Source organism: Homalodisca vitripennis, chromosome 3, assembly GCF_021130785.1.
Source record: "Homalodisca vitripennis isolate AUS2020 chromosome 3, UT_GWSS_2.1, whole genome shotgun sequence".
NCBI classification, from domain to species: domain Eukaryota; kingdom Metazoa; phylum Arthropoda; class Insecta; order Hemiptera; family Cicadellidae; genus Homalodisca; species Homalodisca vitripennis.
Window position 1 is genome coordinate 67387448 of NC_060209.1, and position 14451 is coordinate 67401898.

The 14451-nt window shown below is 34.0% G+C and overlaps 2 protein-coding genes across 2 annotated transcripts in view; both read left to right on the top strand.

Annotated features, from left to right (window-relative positions):
• The window catches only part of LOC124357015 (multidrug resistance-associated protein 1-like), a 105624-nt gene extending 99847 nt beyond the window's left edge, over positions 1 to 5777 (top strand). The window contains exons 30-31 of the mRNA XM_046808386.1: positions 97 to 291; positions 2774 to 5777. Of these exons, the coding sequence (XP_046664342.1) occupies positions 97 to 291; positions 2774 to 2885 (307 nt within the window). The 3' untranslated portion in view covers positions 2886 to 5777. The remainder of the gene's footprint in view (positions 1 to 96; positions 292 to 2773) is intronic.
• Positions 5778 to 7150: 1373 nt separating this feature from the next.
• Positions 7151 to 14451, top strand: part of LOC124357016 (multidrug resistance-associated protein 1-like) — a 112505-nt gene continuing 105204 nt past the window's right edge. The window contains exon 1 of the mRNA XM_046808387.1: positions 7151 to 7625. Within this exon, the coding sequence (XP_046664343.1) occupies positions 7575 to 7625 (51 nt within the window). The 5' untranslated portion in view covers positions 7151 to 7574. The remainder of the gene's footprint in view (positions 7626 to 14451) is intronic.

Sequence of the window (14451 nt, forward strand, 5' to 3'; positions counted from 1 at the left end):
AAAACAAATAATTTTCCATAACTTATTTATAGCCTATTCTTATATAACCTTTAGTCGATAAAATATTTATATAATTAAATAAAAATTGTTACACAGTGTTGGTCAGAGACAGCTGATATGTCTGGCTCGAGCACTGCTGAGGAAGACTCAGGTGTTGATCCTGGACGAGGCAACAGCCGCCATTGACTTGGAAACTGATGACTTGATACAGCAAACAATACGCAGAGAGTTTCGAAATTGTACAGTGCTCACAATAGCTCACAGACTCAACACCATCATGGACTCTGACAGGTGAGTATCTGGTATACCTTGGAATAGATCACTTGATAAAACTGACACTACGCAGATTGTTCTGGATTTGTACAGTGTTCAAAGTAGCTAATAGGCTTAAGCCATCATGGACTCTGACAGGTGAGTATCTGGTATACCTTAGAATTAGATCACTTGATAAAACTGACACTACGCAGATTGTTATGGATTTGTACAGTGTTCAAAGTAGCTAATAGGATTAAGCCATCATGGATTCTGACAGGAGAATATCCTTGGGAGTAGTTGACTTGATATAACAGACAATACTCAGAAAGCCATGGATCCGTAAAGTGTTCACAATAGTTCACAGCCTTAACACTATCAAGGACCCTGACATGTGTGAGTATCTGATATACCTTGGGAGTTCATGACTTTATAATGCAGCTTATCTGTAGAGTTCTGGTACTATATATAGCTCAGAATAGCTTGGCCATCCACAATCATAGATTCAGAAAAATTGATACATCTGATTTTACTCTGTTGCAATACCATAAATATAAAGGGAAACAAAGGAAGGAAGGTAAAGCCTCACAACCTCATACTGAATTCTATTAACTCACCCAACTCCCACACGCAGAGTAAGTGAATATCTGACTGTGCAGGTCCAGTATACATATTGTTCTATATAAACTTATATGGTTGCCTCAGTGAACCATAATCATAGTTTTTAGGAGCAACTGATATTTATGATAGCACAAATGTATAGTCGCCAGATGCACATCAAGTTGAATGCACAATGAAAAGATAATGTTATTAATATCAATGTGTTGTGATGTTGAGTTTAACATCGGTTCACCTTCCTGTTAGTGCACCATCTGGAATCTGACACCGTCACGGACTTGACTCCTGGAATTTGGAGGACTAAAAGGAAGGTGAACTGTGGCTAAACTTAACATTCATATTTAACCAACTCTTCCCATTTTAAAATAATATTTAGGATAGTAGTAAATTAAATGATACAATATAGTACAAATTGTATTTATTACTATCTAATGAAGGTATGAAATGAAATGGATTGGAATAAAAATCCCCTGAATTTTAAAATTCAATGACATGTTGTCATATTTAAAATCATCTCTTCCAGGTAGTTTATAGTTATTACTACATAAAATGAAAAATAACTATATACATCAAAGCTCTGTGTAGTAACCTATTTATTTCATTTAAAAGTATACTCCATCCTAGAGCGGCTGTAGTAAAAAAAAAGATAAAGTTGGTCGACACAGTTGAAAAAAGCCATAACTTATTGCAAGATTTTCTAATTACAATAACATTGACCAAGTTCCGAGTTTGAGCACCAAGTGTGAGCAGTGACATCTCAGAAGCTCGACAAAAATTTAGCTAGGAAAAAATGTTGGGGGGAGTCCAAAAGACTGATATTTTCCCATAGTTAACAGAGAGTAAACTTGGACTTCCTTTGCTGGCTACATCCTTGCAGCTGGATAGTGCTTTGATTCTTTCCTGCACTCTTCTAAACTCACCAGTCATATTTGAGCAGTTGTAAAATTTCATACCATAATAATCCTTCATGAATATTTAAAATACATTAAACTTTCAAATTAGGTTTTTTTTTATTCAAAGAGTAAACAATATTTCTTTTGTGCCCCATTTGTTTCCTTACAGTACACACTTGTCTCAAAACAAGATGTATTATAAATGTTTTATGGGTCTCGACCCCACAACAATTATTGCGATTCACACCTTTTAGGCAGCCCTGCTACCACATTATTTCCCATACTAAAAATAAGTACAAGTTAAGACGATACTAAGCACATCCATAACCGTGACTAGATTTCTCTAGAACTGTCAAATAGACTTAAGCATGTGAATAAAATTACTAACAGGGAAGCAAATGTTGTGTAGTTTACACACCAAAGCCAAATTATTTGAAAACACGTTTATTATTTAACTTATATAAAGGAGCCTTATTCTGCCCATCCTCATGGGCCACTGGCCTGTGCATGGATGTTATCAAACATAATGGGAAGCAAGAATACAGTACAAGGTCAATGTTACTGATAAAAATTGTATCATAGTCACAAAGAGGATTTGAGCCTAGGGTATCTCTAATGCAGATCCAAAGTCCAATGTGTAAGACCTACAACCCTTGGCTCTCCCAAAACTATTGATGGTCCTAATACCCTTCTTATCACCTGCTTCTCTCCAATTCAATCCTAATATTCTCTTATCTAATCCCGAAAATATAAAAAAATATGCTGCTGGTTCAGCCATGATACTGTTACTAATCTCTGTGGTATTAAAACTACTGATTAAATAATTGGATCATCAAAGTGTTCCAAATTGAAGAACATAATATGTTCACATAAACACATATCCTTACAAAATACAATACAATAGATAAAAACAGTCAAATCACTATCAATCAAAATAGACTTGCGTGAATTTTTTACAGAAAACAGCAATTAAAACAATCCCATAAATTTTAAATGTTGTTTTGTTACAGAGTTCTAGTGCTTGACAAAGGAACTATCTCAGAGTTTGAGTCACCTTTAAGTCTTCTAAAAAGACCTTCATCAATATTCTATAGAATGGCAAAGGACGCTGATATAGTATAGTTAAAATATCTAGATATTATTAGAAACACGTCTTGCAACCATTCCATTAACCCTCTTTCTGGTATTTGATAACTATCCACCTAGTAAAGACCACCTTATTTTGGTAAACAACAGTTATCCGCCTAATAACCATATACTCACTCTTGTATTTGTTTCAATGCAAAATGTACTCTTCTCAGCATGCTTAGAATATAACCTAGGTAACTACATTTGGCTTTCACGCTAATGTCATTAGTCATGTTACACCATTATGGTGTAATTTGTTTGGTTGCCAGTAGTTGTTGGTTGCTTGTGTGTTATTGTTATTGTTGTTTCATTCGTTATCATGCAGTCAGTAGTGTATTGTTAATATTTAGTATTGCGATTTCATATTTTAAATAGTGTTAAAATGTGTGTGTAAGTATGTTTACCATTGTGTTTACATTTTTGATGGCAGACATTTTTATACTCAACATGTATCAGTTTTATGGCCTTATCAAATTTTATAGCCTTAGAAAGCAGAAGCACAATAACACAGATGTTATATTCTTTACAAACTACATACAATTAAATTGCTTATAGCTAGCTCTATCTAATTAATATTTTATTATAAGTAGATTTGCAAAACAGACTTATTAGTCTTATACTTGTATGTTATTCTCTATTATTTTTGCTCTATTGATAAAAATAATTGTATACAAACCCCCATTTTTATAATTTTTCAATGAATAAATTTGCAACAAATACCAGAAATATACATTTTATCTATGACTTGACAAAATTCTCCATTTCTTCATGAAAAAAGTGATGTACATAATCTATGTTATTTTATAATTATAATTTTTGCTGTACATACATGTGCATAATACTCAAACATTATCTGCCAATTAGGTGTGGAATGGCTACCAGAAGGAGGGTTATAGGGATCTTACCGAACAATAAATTTATAAAGTTACAATGTATAGGTTATGACGGGTAAAGAAAATGAGAATGTAGATAAGGATAAATGTAATGAGTAGAGGAAAGGGGGTTCCCTCTCATGCCATTCTGCCAAAGAGCTAATGAACTTTTAAAAATATCCAGCTGAAAAGAGATGCTCTCGTAGCCACCATAATAATATGATTGTTTCATTAAGTAGATGTATTTCATGTAAGTTTGTTACTTCCATGTATGTCATGCTTAACATTACTGTCTATAACCGACATACTATATATATATATATATATATATATATACCTAGAGTGATTGTTTTTAGAGTGGCTAATATAGACTGAAGCGACAGCTGTTTCATACCTCTTTCATCTCCAAATCAGTTTCTTTATTCAACTTGTAGCATGTGTTTTCTATGAATTGTATTTTCAAAATCAGGTTAAGCGTCTTTCAGGCTGCCTCAAGTCTCCAAAATCTGAATAGATTGACATACAAAAATAACCTAAACATTTGTCCGATTAAATCCATCACACGGTATCACTAAAATTAATTGGAACACTGAGTTCATGTAACAGTATTTACATTATTTTGTTAGGATATTTAAGGTTTTTTTGTTATACACCCCACAAAATGTATTTACAAATAAGATTAAAAATAGTTTTTAATAGTTGAGATGTCATTTTTATAACTTCTTTACATTGTTTTGGCATTAAGTCATGCATGAAGTTTTGTTGACATATATAATATAAAAATTGGGAGTTGTTGACATCCAACTGAAAATGTTCAAGTTGTAATCCCTGTTGTAATACTTACTACAATTAGATAAGTATAAGAATTCAGATACAGACCAAAGGCATTTTCTTTTCTAGATATTCAAAGTCTAAAGCTAATTTGAATACACAACATAATTAATAGATCATATTAAACAATTGTGAAATATGTTATTGAATAATGTTTGACTTCACAAGCACTTTGAGATAAAATATAGGACATACTCCATTAGTTACAAACCAATGCAATCTGAAATCCTGCAATCTATTTGTAATAATTCTAAAAGTATTAAAAAACTGTATGAACATTTATCTAAAGATAAAATGAGATTTTTATGATAATTAACATTAGACCTGAGCAATTTGCATTCATAACGTATCTTATCCCTGATGTTTGATTTCAAACACATGATTAATGGTTTTAATTCAATCTCTGAGTATATGGGGAATTTAATGACATTTCAAACCACAAAATTCCATATTTTTTAATCCTAATTTTTTGCCATTTTCACAATTTATTAGCAATAGGATACTAGTATTTAATAATCTTGAATTGGGAGAACGATCCTACTAAACTTTGAATGCACCAAACAGGAGGCTCTATGTTGAACTGTAATAAATAGCCTATGTTTTAAATATTCTTTTTCTGTTTGCAATAATTATCAAGAATATTACTGTTTGATTAATATTCTGATATACAGTAGCTCAGTGGCTCAGTTCTAATACTTTTTTATAATATTATTCAATTAAGCACAAAATGAGAGTAATAAAGATGCTTAATAATCATCCAAGATTGTTTACCGTAATACCAAAATGAAACAGTGAATTCTATTGTATTCTAATATTAAGGGAGTTAGTGTACTTTAACAATGTCTAAAAGTGTAAGTATAGTTATTTTAGTTGAATATGACAATTCCACTTATCACTATAATGTTTGATGGACAGTATTTATTATTTATGTACTTCTGAAGCTTTCAAGTAAATAGTTTAATAAACTGTACAGATATTGTACGTTTTAGTATAAGATGTATCGTCTGATGTTAATCTTTATACATTTTTATGCCTAGTTTCTTGTCTATTGTTGTGTGAACAAATTCATGATTGATCAGTATTTCTCTGTAAACCAAATGATTCGTTGTGAGACATATTATTTAAATGCGAATAAGATGTATGATATTAAGCGTAAAATATTGTTAATACACTGTGATTTTAATTCTTCTATGTTATTTTACCCTGAATTTAAATCATATTCTGGTCAATTATTGCAACAGATGCTTTTAAAAGAATATCAGAACTAAGACATTTTCCAATATTATATGTTACAAAAATTTTAAATTGATTTTTTTTTTTTTTTAGTTGATGATATGAAACATCAACAGAATTTATAACATTTGCTACTGTTATAAATATTGAAAAACAATATGTTTTAATAACTACATTATTATGTCCTCTTTTGCAGGTGTAGAAACCTAAAACATAAGAAGACACAGCATGCACAAAATAAGGTCAAACTAGGCAAGAGAAAAATATGTATAGTTTTAAAAATCGTTATTTTGGTGTTGTGCTGTTTGCAGCCAATTGTCAATGGAATATCTTAGTTCAAAAATATTTATTACAATTTATTTTAAGTGAAATCTGTCTAATAAACTTAAATTTGCATTAAATTTGTTAGGTTACAAGACAGTGGATTCTTGAATTTAGCTCCATTTCATCTTCCGCTGTGTGCAGCACCTGAAATCTGACACTCAAAGACTTGACGTTGGATACCGCTATACAGCGGCGCAAGAGTGGTGTCGGGTGTGGGGGTTGTGATTTGGTATTGACGCCCCATTGTTTGTTTTTTATGCTGAGGTGCATCCCGATTTTTTTACTATTCAGCGTATATTTAACAGTGGTTTCATTAATGTATTTTGAATTGTTTGTATTTTGTATATTTTTGTTTATTTTTGTTTATTTCATTGGTCTTAGTGGGGTATTACGTTACTGAATATACGTCTTATAAATTATTGCTGGAACTGATTTATTATGCAAAGTGGATAACACCCTAATCTTAACCACTTTCATTTTTATCAGTGCTAGCATAACACACATGAAGTTTTTATGCGTTTATGTTTTTATTCCAGAAGGGCCCTCCTGTTTCCTCATTTATTTGGAAGATATTTTATTACATCAAGTCTCCTCCCCCCTCCCCGAACACTGAATTCTGGCTACATCAGTGATTGAATGCCCTTTACAATTGTAGACACACCTCAGTTCCTATCTGGAAAATTATTGGTTGAGGAGGCATCAATACAAGTGGTTAAATATTAGTACCCTTAGTATTAATATCACAAACTAAATGCATTCCTTTTTCTAAAAGTGTCACCTAATCAAGCAAGAAAATGTAAGTGATATTAGTGGCATTAAACTAATTTCGTTTATATTATCAATGATATTAACGTAAATTTAATGTGTAATAAATGTCAATATTTTGATATATGGGTATGAATTTGCATTTGCTCTTATACAGCTTAAAACTTATTGTAATTTTATGTAAAAAATGGAAGCATAAAATATTTTTCTTAAAGTAGATACTTGTATGATTTTTCTGAGGATTCATTTTTAAAAGAACAATGTTTAAATCGGCGATAAACATTCACAGTAGATAGTTTGAGCGGGAATTTTAGTTTTGCGTTACAGTCCTGGGCAACACTGGGCATCATTGTGGACAGCTGGTCGCGTATTCCCCCACCCCTAAAATTAGCGAGTCGTCTGCCGCTGCGTTGCAGGCTGAGTTCCAAATCCGTTGATGTTCCTCTCATTTTTGCCTCCCCCCTCCCTCCCTTATTGCCGACTTGCACGTGTTGTGCTGAGAGAGGTCAGTTCTCTATTGAGTATTGTGTTCGCTATTCAGTCAGTGCTCAGTTCAGTTCGACCGTTTCTCGTGTGAGGTGTTCTCTGTCTATCGTGTAGTGATTTGACACTTCTGTGCTGTTACATCCTCAGTGTTTTAATTTACATTAATTAACATATGCCATCCACAGCTACCGATGAAGATGGCTTTTGCAATTCCAGTTTCTGGGTAAGAATTATCTTTTATTAATTGTTTCATTAAAATTGTTTAACTTGTTGAGAGGAGAAAATTCTATGAACATATTAGTTGGATTTATTGTGCTTAATAAATTCAGGGTTTACCATAATGTAGTTTGTGTTTAATTTTACATCGTTATTAATGTATGTTAAAATGTCATTGTAATGTATTTTTGACAAATATATTTCAAACAATTATGCGTATGTAATAATTTCTAAGTTTAGTAAAATGATAAGTAGACTAATAACTGCCCCTCGTTTTGAAAACAAAACAAGCGTTTTTAATAATTAATCCTAATGTATAAGTTTAACCAAATTTATTTTTGAGTGTTATACAATGTTCTAGAATTCGTATTTCGTGATTTCAAAATCATGAAATATTTGGATGTTATCCGATATGAATCTTAATGACTATAACAGTAATATTTGAGATATAGGTGTTCTAATTAATATTTACTATAGTACGAAACATAGTATTGCAACCCTGGCCATTTGGAATTGATAAATAAATATTACTAATATAAAGAATTTTCAACAAATAATTTTAATATTACAATTATTGCAAGAAACTAACCCTTCATACTCATGCAATGTTTACACTATATATCTCAAGCCGAAGTACTTTTGTGGTTTTCTTACCTTTAGTATAAAATATAATATATTACCATAAAACAATACCATGCTACAGCTTTTAGAGCTTGTAGGGCTTTTATTTTGGCTAGTGGAAGAGTGTAACACAACAGGTTTAAAGAAAACATGCAATTAGTTAACAAAATTGCAACTCATATGTTTTTAATTCTCCATGCAGCATTCCTTCATATCTAGAGTCAAATTTATTTAAATTGCTTAATTTTATTTACCATACAACCTGGATCTTAAATGCTATCATAGAGTCAAATGTATCAATCTTAACATAAGGTATCTAATTCTTAGTAATGACTAACCAATCAGTTATTTCTTAAGATAATCTGTTTTTTAATTTAATGAATAACTTCTAATTTATTCATCCCAGATTTTCTTATTGACTTAGTCTATTATTTAGTTCTCATCTCAATCAAATAAAACAAATCTCTTGAATTAGTGGAATTACTACGCCCAATTAATTAAGTGATGTATAATTATAATTTCTTTTATTGTTGATTCAGACTTTATTAATGCATTATAATTATATAAATATTGTTTTATATTTGAGTTACATTTAAATTTACAATAGTACATTTTCATATTTTGGATTGAACCCCCTTTAACTCCCAAAACATATCACACAATATACACTAATCTATGTCATACGAAAATGTAATATTGTGATACCGGTTGTGGATTATTTTTGCTTGGAAATGAACTGTAGAATTTTTATGAAAAAGAGCATTTTACAAATTAACTAAAGTTATAGTTGGACACCTACATGCAGTTAATACTGTTCTGTTATTTATAAATAAGTTTAGAAATATTAAGTTCCATTATGGCACGTAAATTAACCGGAAATTACGCAATGGCCTATAATCTCAGGGTGTCACGAATACGGTGAGCACACCAGGCTATCAAATAATAACAAGTTTCGTACCGTGGACTGAGAAATAGAGAGTGAAGGAATAGCAACCATATCCATTCTTATGTTGAGAGGTCCCACTTATATTTCAAAGTAATTATACAGTTAAATTAAATTAGTTCATTAATTTTAGTTACATTTAACTATTTTATACAATCGATGCTAGTTTATAAAAATATACAGGTAATACCTGTACATTATAAATCTATAATGTAATACCTGTAATTTATGGTATTACATTATAGATAAATACTCTAGTAGACCTATAACATACATAATCGATTAGAATTTATAAGCAGTTCAATGAGAGATTAATTCTGTTTAATAAAGTAAAATTATTGGTCTCTATAAAAATTAGTCTAGACTGAATAAAAACATAACCGATCAGAATCAACGACCTATTCGATCTGTTAAAACAACAAAACATATTTGGTCTGTATAAGAATTAGTCTTAAGACAGATTATTTAACTGGTTGTAGCAAAAATAACGGAGACTTTAGTTAAGTTATTCCACAACTACCAATTTTCTTATCAGACAGTAGGTGGGAGCGGACCTCATATTGGATATCGCGTCCGTTATCTCTACACTGATGCGATATCCGATACACTGATGTCCACCTTGCCCTAACCTGTGCAATACGATTTCTTGTAACAACTAAAAATAATGTTTGCCTCGCGTACTTGCTTAGTTGTTTTTTAAACACTTGGTCCACAATTTTACTTAATTAGTTAATTAATTGTTTATATCAATATTAATGTTATAATATCCGATAAGTGCGCCTAGTGTAAGTTGGAGTTATTTCTTAGCCAAGATGGAGCTGAATGCTCGGATTGCGGAGCCACACGTAAGAACTGGAGATGTGATGTGTGTCCCAAACGTCGTCAACCGGAAACAAAGAAGTGAAGCCGCCGCCGTGCAAACAACCGTGTTGCAAAGTCATCACCGCTTTTAGTGCTGTCAATGATTTTAGGAAAGAGTATAATGAGAGGTGGGAGCGGTCACGGGCAATTCTATCTCAATTACAGGTGGACATCAAGGAAGCATCGTCCATAACTTTTGGATGTTGAATCTATTAATGTGAAGAAGCGAGAAAAGATATAGACGGGTTACGAAGGGATGGACTAGTTGTCCACGTAAGAAGTAGGGGCGCTACATGCAGAAATGCTGATTTTGTACAACACGGTAGAAAAACAATGTTCTAATAATATCAGAGATACTCAACGCACAATGGAAAATAATGCGCATATATATTTGATGATTGTAGGACTGTAGGTCCACGCCTAGTTTGACGAGGGTGGCTGACGTCACTTTTCTGCAGGGTAGGACAGTGTTAGTCCACAGGTGTCGGCGTGGACTAACTGTCCTACTTTTCAAAACTGATCTGGCTGTGCATTAGTTTTTCTACCTGTACTTATTCTTTACTCTGGTCAGTGATGCTTCCACTACATTCGCACAGCGTACTGCTAAAGCAGCAAATATCAACAACAGTTTACTCAAGCTATCACATATGAAGTGGATTACTAATAGGGAATATATCTTAACGAATTCCATATAGCATTATATTACTATCTGATTAATTTGGCATTGTCCTAATGAATCATAAACATCTACAGTAAGTTTGTATTAGTTATTCCTTATATTGGACCATCGTTTGTATAATACTGTCTATACCAGTAGACACTATAATGGTTAGACATTCTTAAGTTAGAAATGGCGTAACTAACCTGACTTTATTTTATGTATATAATTTCGTTTCATTCTTTTTGCAGCTGTCTTATGTAGTGTACTGAAAATTATTTAGCAGATATAGAGTTTAGATCTCGAAACATCCATTCAAGTGCTGCAGTGTGAGTACGACGATCCCTTATCAACCCCTCGTCAATAGAAACCCGTGAGTCGGACAGTGAGTCCCGGGCCGGTACCGTGGACCTACTGTCCACCCCTTAAGAAGTAGGTATGAAATGCTTCCGGCAGTGTTATGACGTGGACCTACAGTCCGTTTACCGGCCCTTTAACCCTCCAACTGATAATAAGAAACTCCCAGAATGATTCCATGGTTTTTGTCTTTGCGCAGTATATTTTACGGATATTTTTTTTTTTAATATCTGCTAAATGCTGAATAATATCATTTTTTTTGTTACAAACCAGAAAGAAATTTGATAATAATTCAAATATTCATTTACTGTATTGTTTTTTTTTAATTGTCCATAAATTGAAAAATTGATGAACGTCTGTGCCGACGGTCAATTGTAACTAAGGCTTTAATGTGTAATCCTCTCGGGTCGAAGAGACCGTAGTATGGCATGTTAGCAGACTCCATACTGGAAGAAGTCAATAATTCAAAATTCGTTGGAATACACCTCGATCGAGGTTTGGCATGGAATCACGTTTGCTTATTTTTAGCCTCTGGCTTTTATGATTTAAAGTCGTTAGCCAAATAGTACAGTTGCTGGACTTTACCAGGCCTTTACATTTTGGGATCAACTTTGCATCAAATGTCTGAACTTCCTAATAGTGGTCGAGATATACATTGGTATACGTCTGGAGGCAGAGAACTTCCTGTGCGGAATAGGAGGTATAGGTGTATGAACACTTGCTCTCACAGGCAGGTGTTCATTTTATCAGGTTACCAAATTGGTAGAAATTCCACAAGTCACTTGACATTCGCCTAAAAAGCTTTTTATCGTCAGTATTTGATAACCTGAACGAGTTTTTGGCATACAACCGGATTGCACGTAGGCTAAATTGTATATTCAACTGTTCACTTTTATGTAATGCAAATGGAAAGTAACATAAATTTAAATTACACTCGATGTGTCTTTTTTAATACATAGTTTGACTGCCTAGCCTGCAAAGGAGACCAAACCATATGTTACGGGATTTAAAGTATTTCGGTTTAAAACAATTTGAAGATTTTTAGGATTCCTAATTAATTGCACTATAGGAAACAAAACAGAGCTGCACAAAATCGAATCGTTAGTGAATTTATATCTACTATTTTAACCGGCTTTCTGAAAATTTCTCAGAAATATTAATTAACAACATGGTTTGATATTTTCTCTCTTTGACTAGACACATTTAATTTACTTATTTTCTAACTTAAGAAACACATTGGTGTTTTTGTATTTAACATGTGCTGAAATGTCGTCTGTATGCCACTAGCGCGTATTGATTAAAAAGTATTTAGTGCTTTATAACTACCAACAATCATTAATAAACAATATGGCCACAATTTCCAACAGACAGCAGTGTAACCATGGAAATAAATGAATAAAGTATCATAAGTTATAGAAAATTAAACACGTCTTATAAATGTCATAAAATTTATTTAAATATACCTTTCCCAAATCAACTCCGATGTACAAAAATTGGTGAACTGTGACTAAGAAAATACTAGTAAGAACTTTACCAACACCTGCTGAAGAACACTAAGAGAGTGACTAAATTACCACAATACAGAGATCATGAAAATCAACACAACACTCGTGGACTGGAAGACACAGAGGTATGTCACGTAGATTAATGGCCGTTTACACTAAGTTCTACCGAGGACGCTGGTCACTTGGTACCAACATTTGTCGAAGTACATCCACACTGCTCGTCCCATTTCCAAGTTCTACCGAGGGCGCTGGTCACTTGGTACCAAAATTCGTCGAAGGACATCCACACCGTGCTCGTCCCATTTGCAAGTTCTACCGAGGGCGCTGGTCACTTGGTACCTAAATTCGTCGAAGGACATCCACACTGTGCTCGTCCCATTTGCAAGTTCTACCGAGGGCGCTGGTCACTTGGTACAAAAATTTGTCGAAGTACATCCACACTGCTTGTCCCATTTCCAAGTTCTACCGAGGGCGCTGGTCACTTGGTACATAAATTCGTCGAAGGACATCCACACTGTGCTCGTCCCATTTGCAAGTTCTACCGAGGGCGCTGGTCACTTGGTACATAAATTCGTCGAAGGACATCCACACTGTGCTCGTCCCATTTGCAAGTTCTACCGAGGGCGCTGGTCACTTGGTACATAAATTCGTCGAAGGACATCCACACTGTGCTCGTCCCATTTGCAAGTTCTACCGAGGGCGCTGGTCACTTGGTACCAAATTTTGTCGAAGTACATCCACACTGTCCTCGTCCCATTTGCAAGTTCTACTGAGGGCGCTGGTCACTTGGTACCAAAATTCGTCGAAGGACATCCACACTGTGCTCGTCCCATTTGCAAGTTCTACCGAGGGCGCTGGTCACTTGGTACCAAAATTCGTCGAAGGACATCCACACTGTGCTCGTCCCATTTGCAAGTTCTACCGAGGGCGCTGGTCACTTGGTACATAAATTCGTCGAAGGACATCCACACTGTGCTCGTCCCATTTGCAAGTTCTACCGAGGACGCTGGTCACTTGGTACCAAAATTTGTCGAAGTACATCCACACTCCTCGTCCCATTTGCAAGTTCTACTGAGGGCGCTGGTCACTTGGTACCAAAATTCGTCGAAGGACATCCACACTGTGCTCGTCCCATTTGCAAGTTCTACCGAGGGCGCTGGTCACTTGGTACATAAATTCGTCGAAGGACATCCACACTGTGCTCGTCCCATTTGCAAGTTCTACCGAGGACGCTGGTCACTTGGTACCAAAATTTGTCGAAGTACATCCACACTCCTCGTCCCATTTGCAAGTTCTACCGAGGGCGCTGGTCACTTGGTACATAAATTCGTCGAAGGACATCCACACTGTGCTCGTCCAATTTGCAAGTTCTACCGAGGACGCTGGTCACTTGGTTCCAAAATCCAAGTCGATGTCCACTTATACTGTATTCGGCCATTTCCAAGCATTTTTAAAAGCATACACTTAATAACTGTGTCTTTCGCCCGATGTTTGATCACTGTAATCACTTGTATTTTCGTGCAAAAATAAAGACATCTAAAATCAGGAAATTACTTTTCTAACTTTATAAATAAAATTGAGTTATAGCTAAAATTATGAATAACAAATTTGGAGTGATACATCGAAAACAATTGTTCACAGGCCTAAAGCTCAAGATTACCGTAGTTTTCAAGATTATCGTTTCAATTCATAAGTGAGTGAAATGTTGGATGAATTATAATTAATTCTTTAATGTGTCACGCTTCATTTGAATTTGAGGCCAATTGCACCATCTATTTGTTTATTCCTTGTCAATCCTGAATGAGTGTAGGTGACCTGTGTAGTCTTGATACTTTATAAGGTTTACAGAGGATCATTAAATTAATAGCCCTGTAGTCAGAGAATTTAA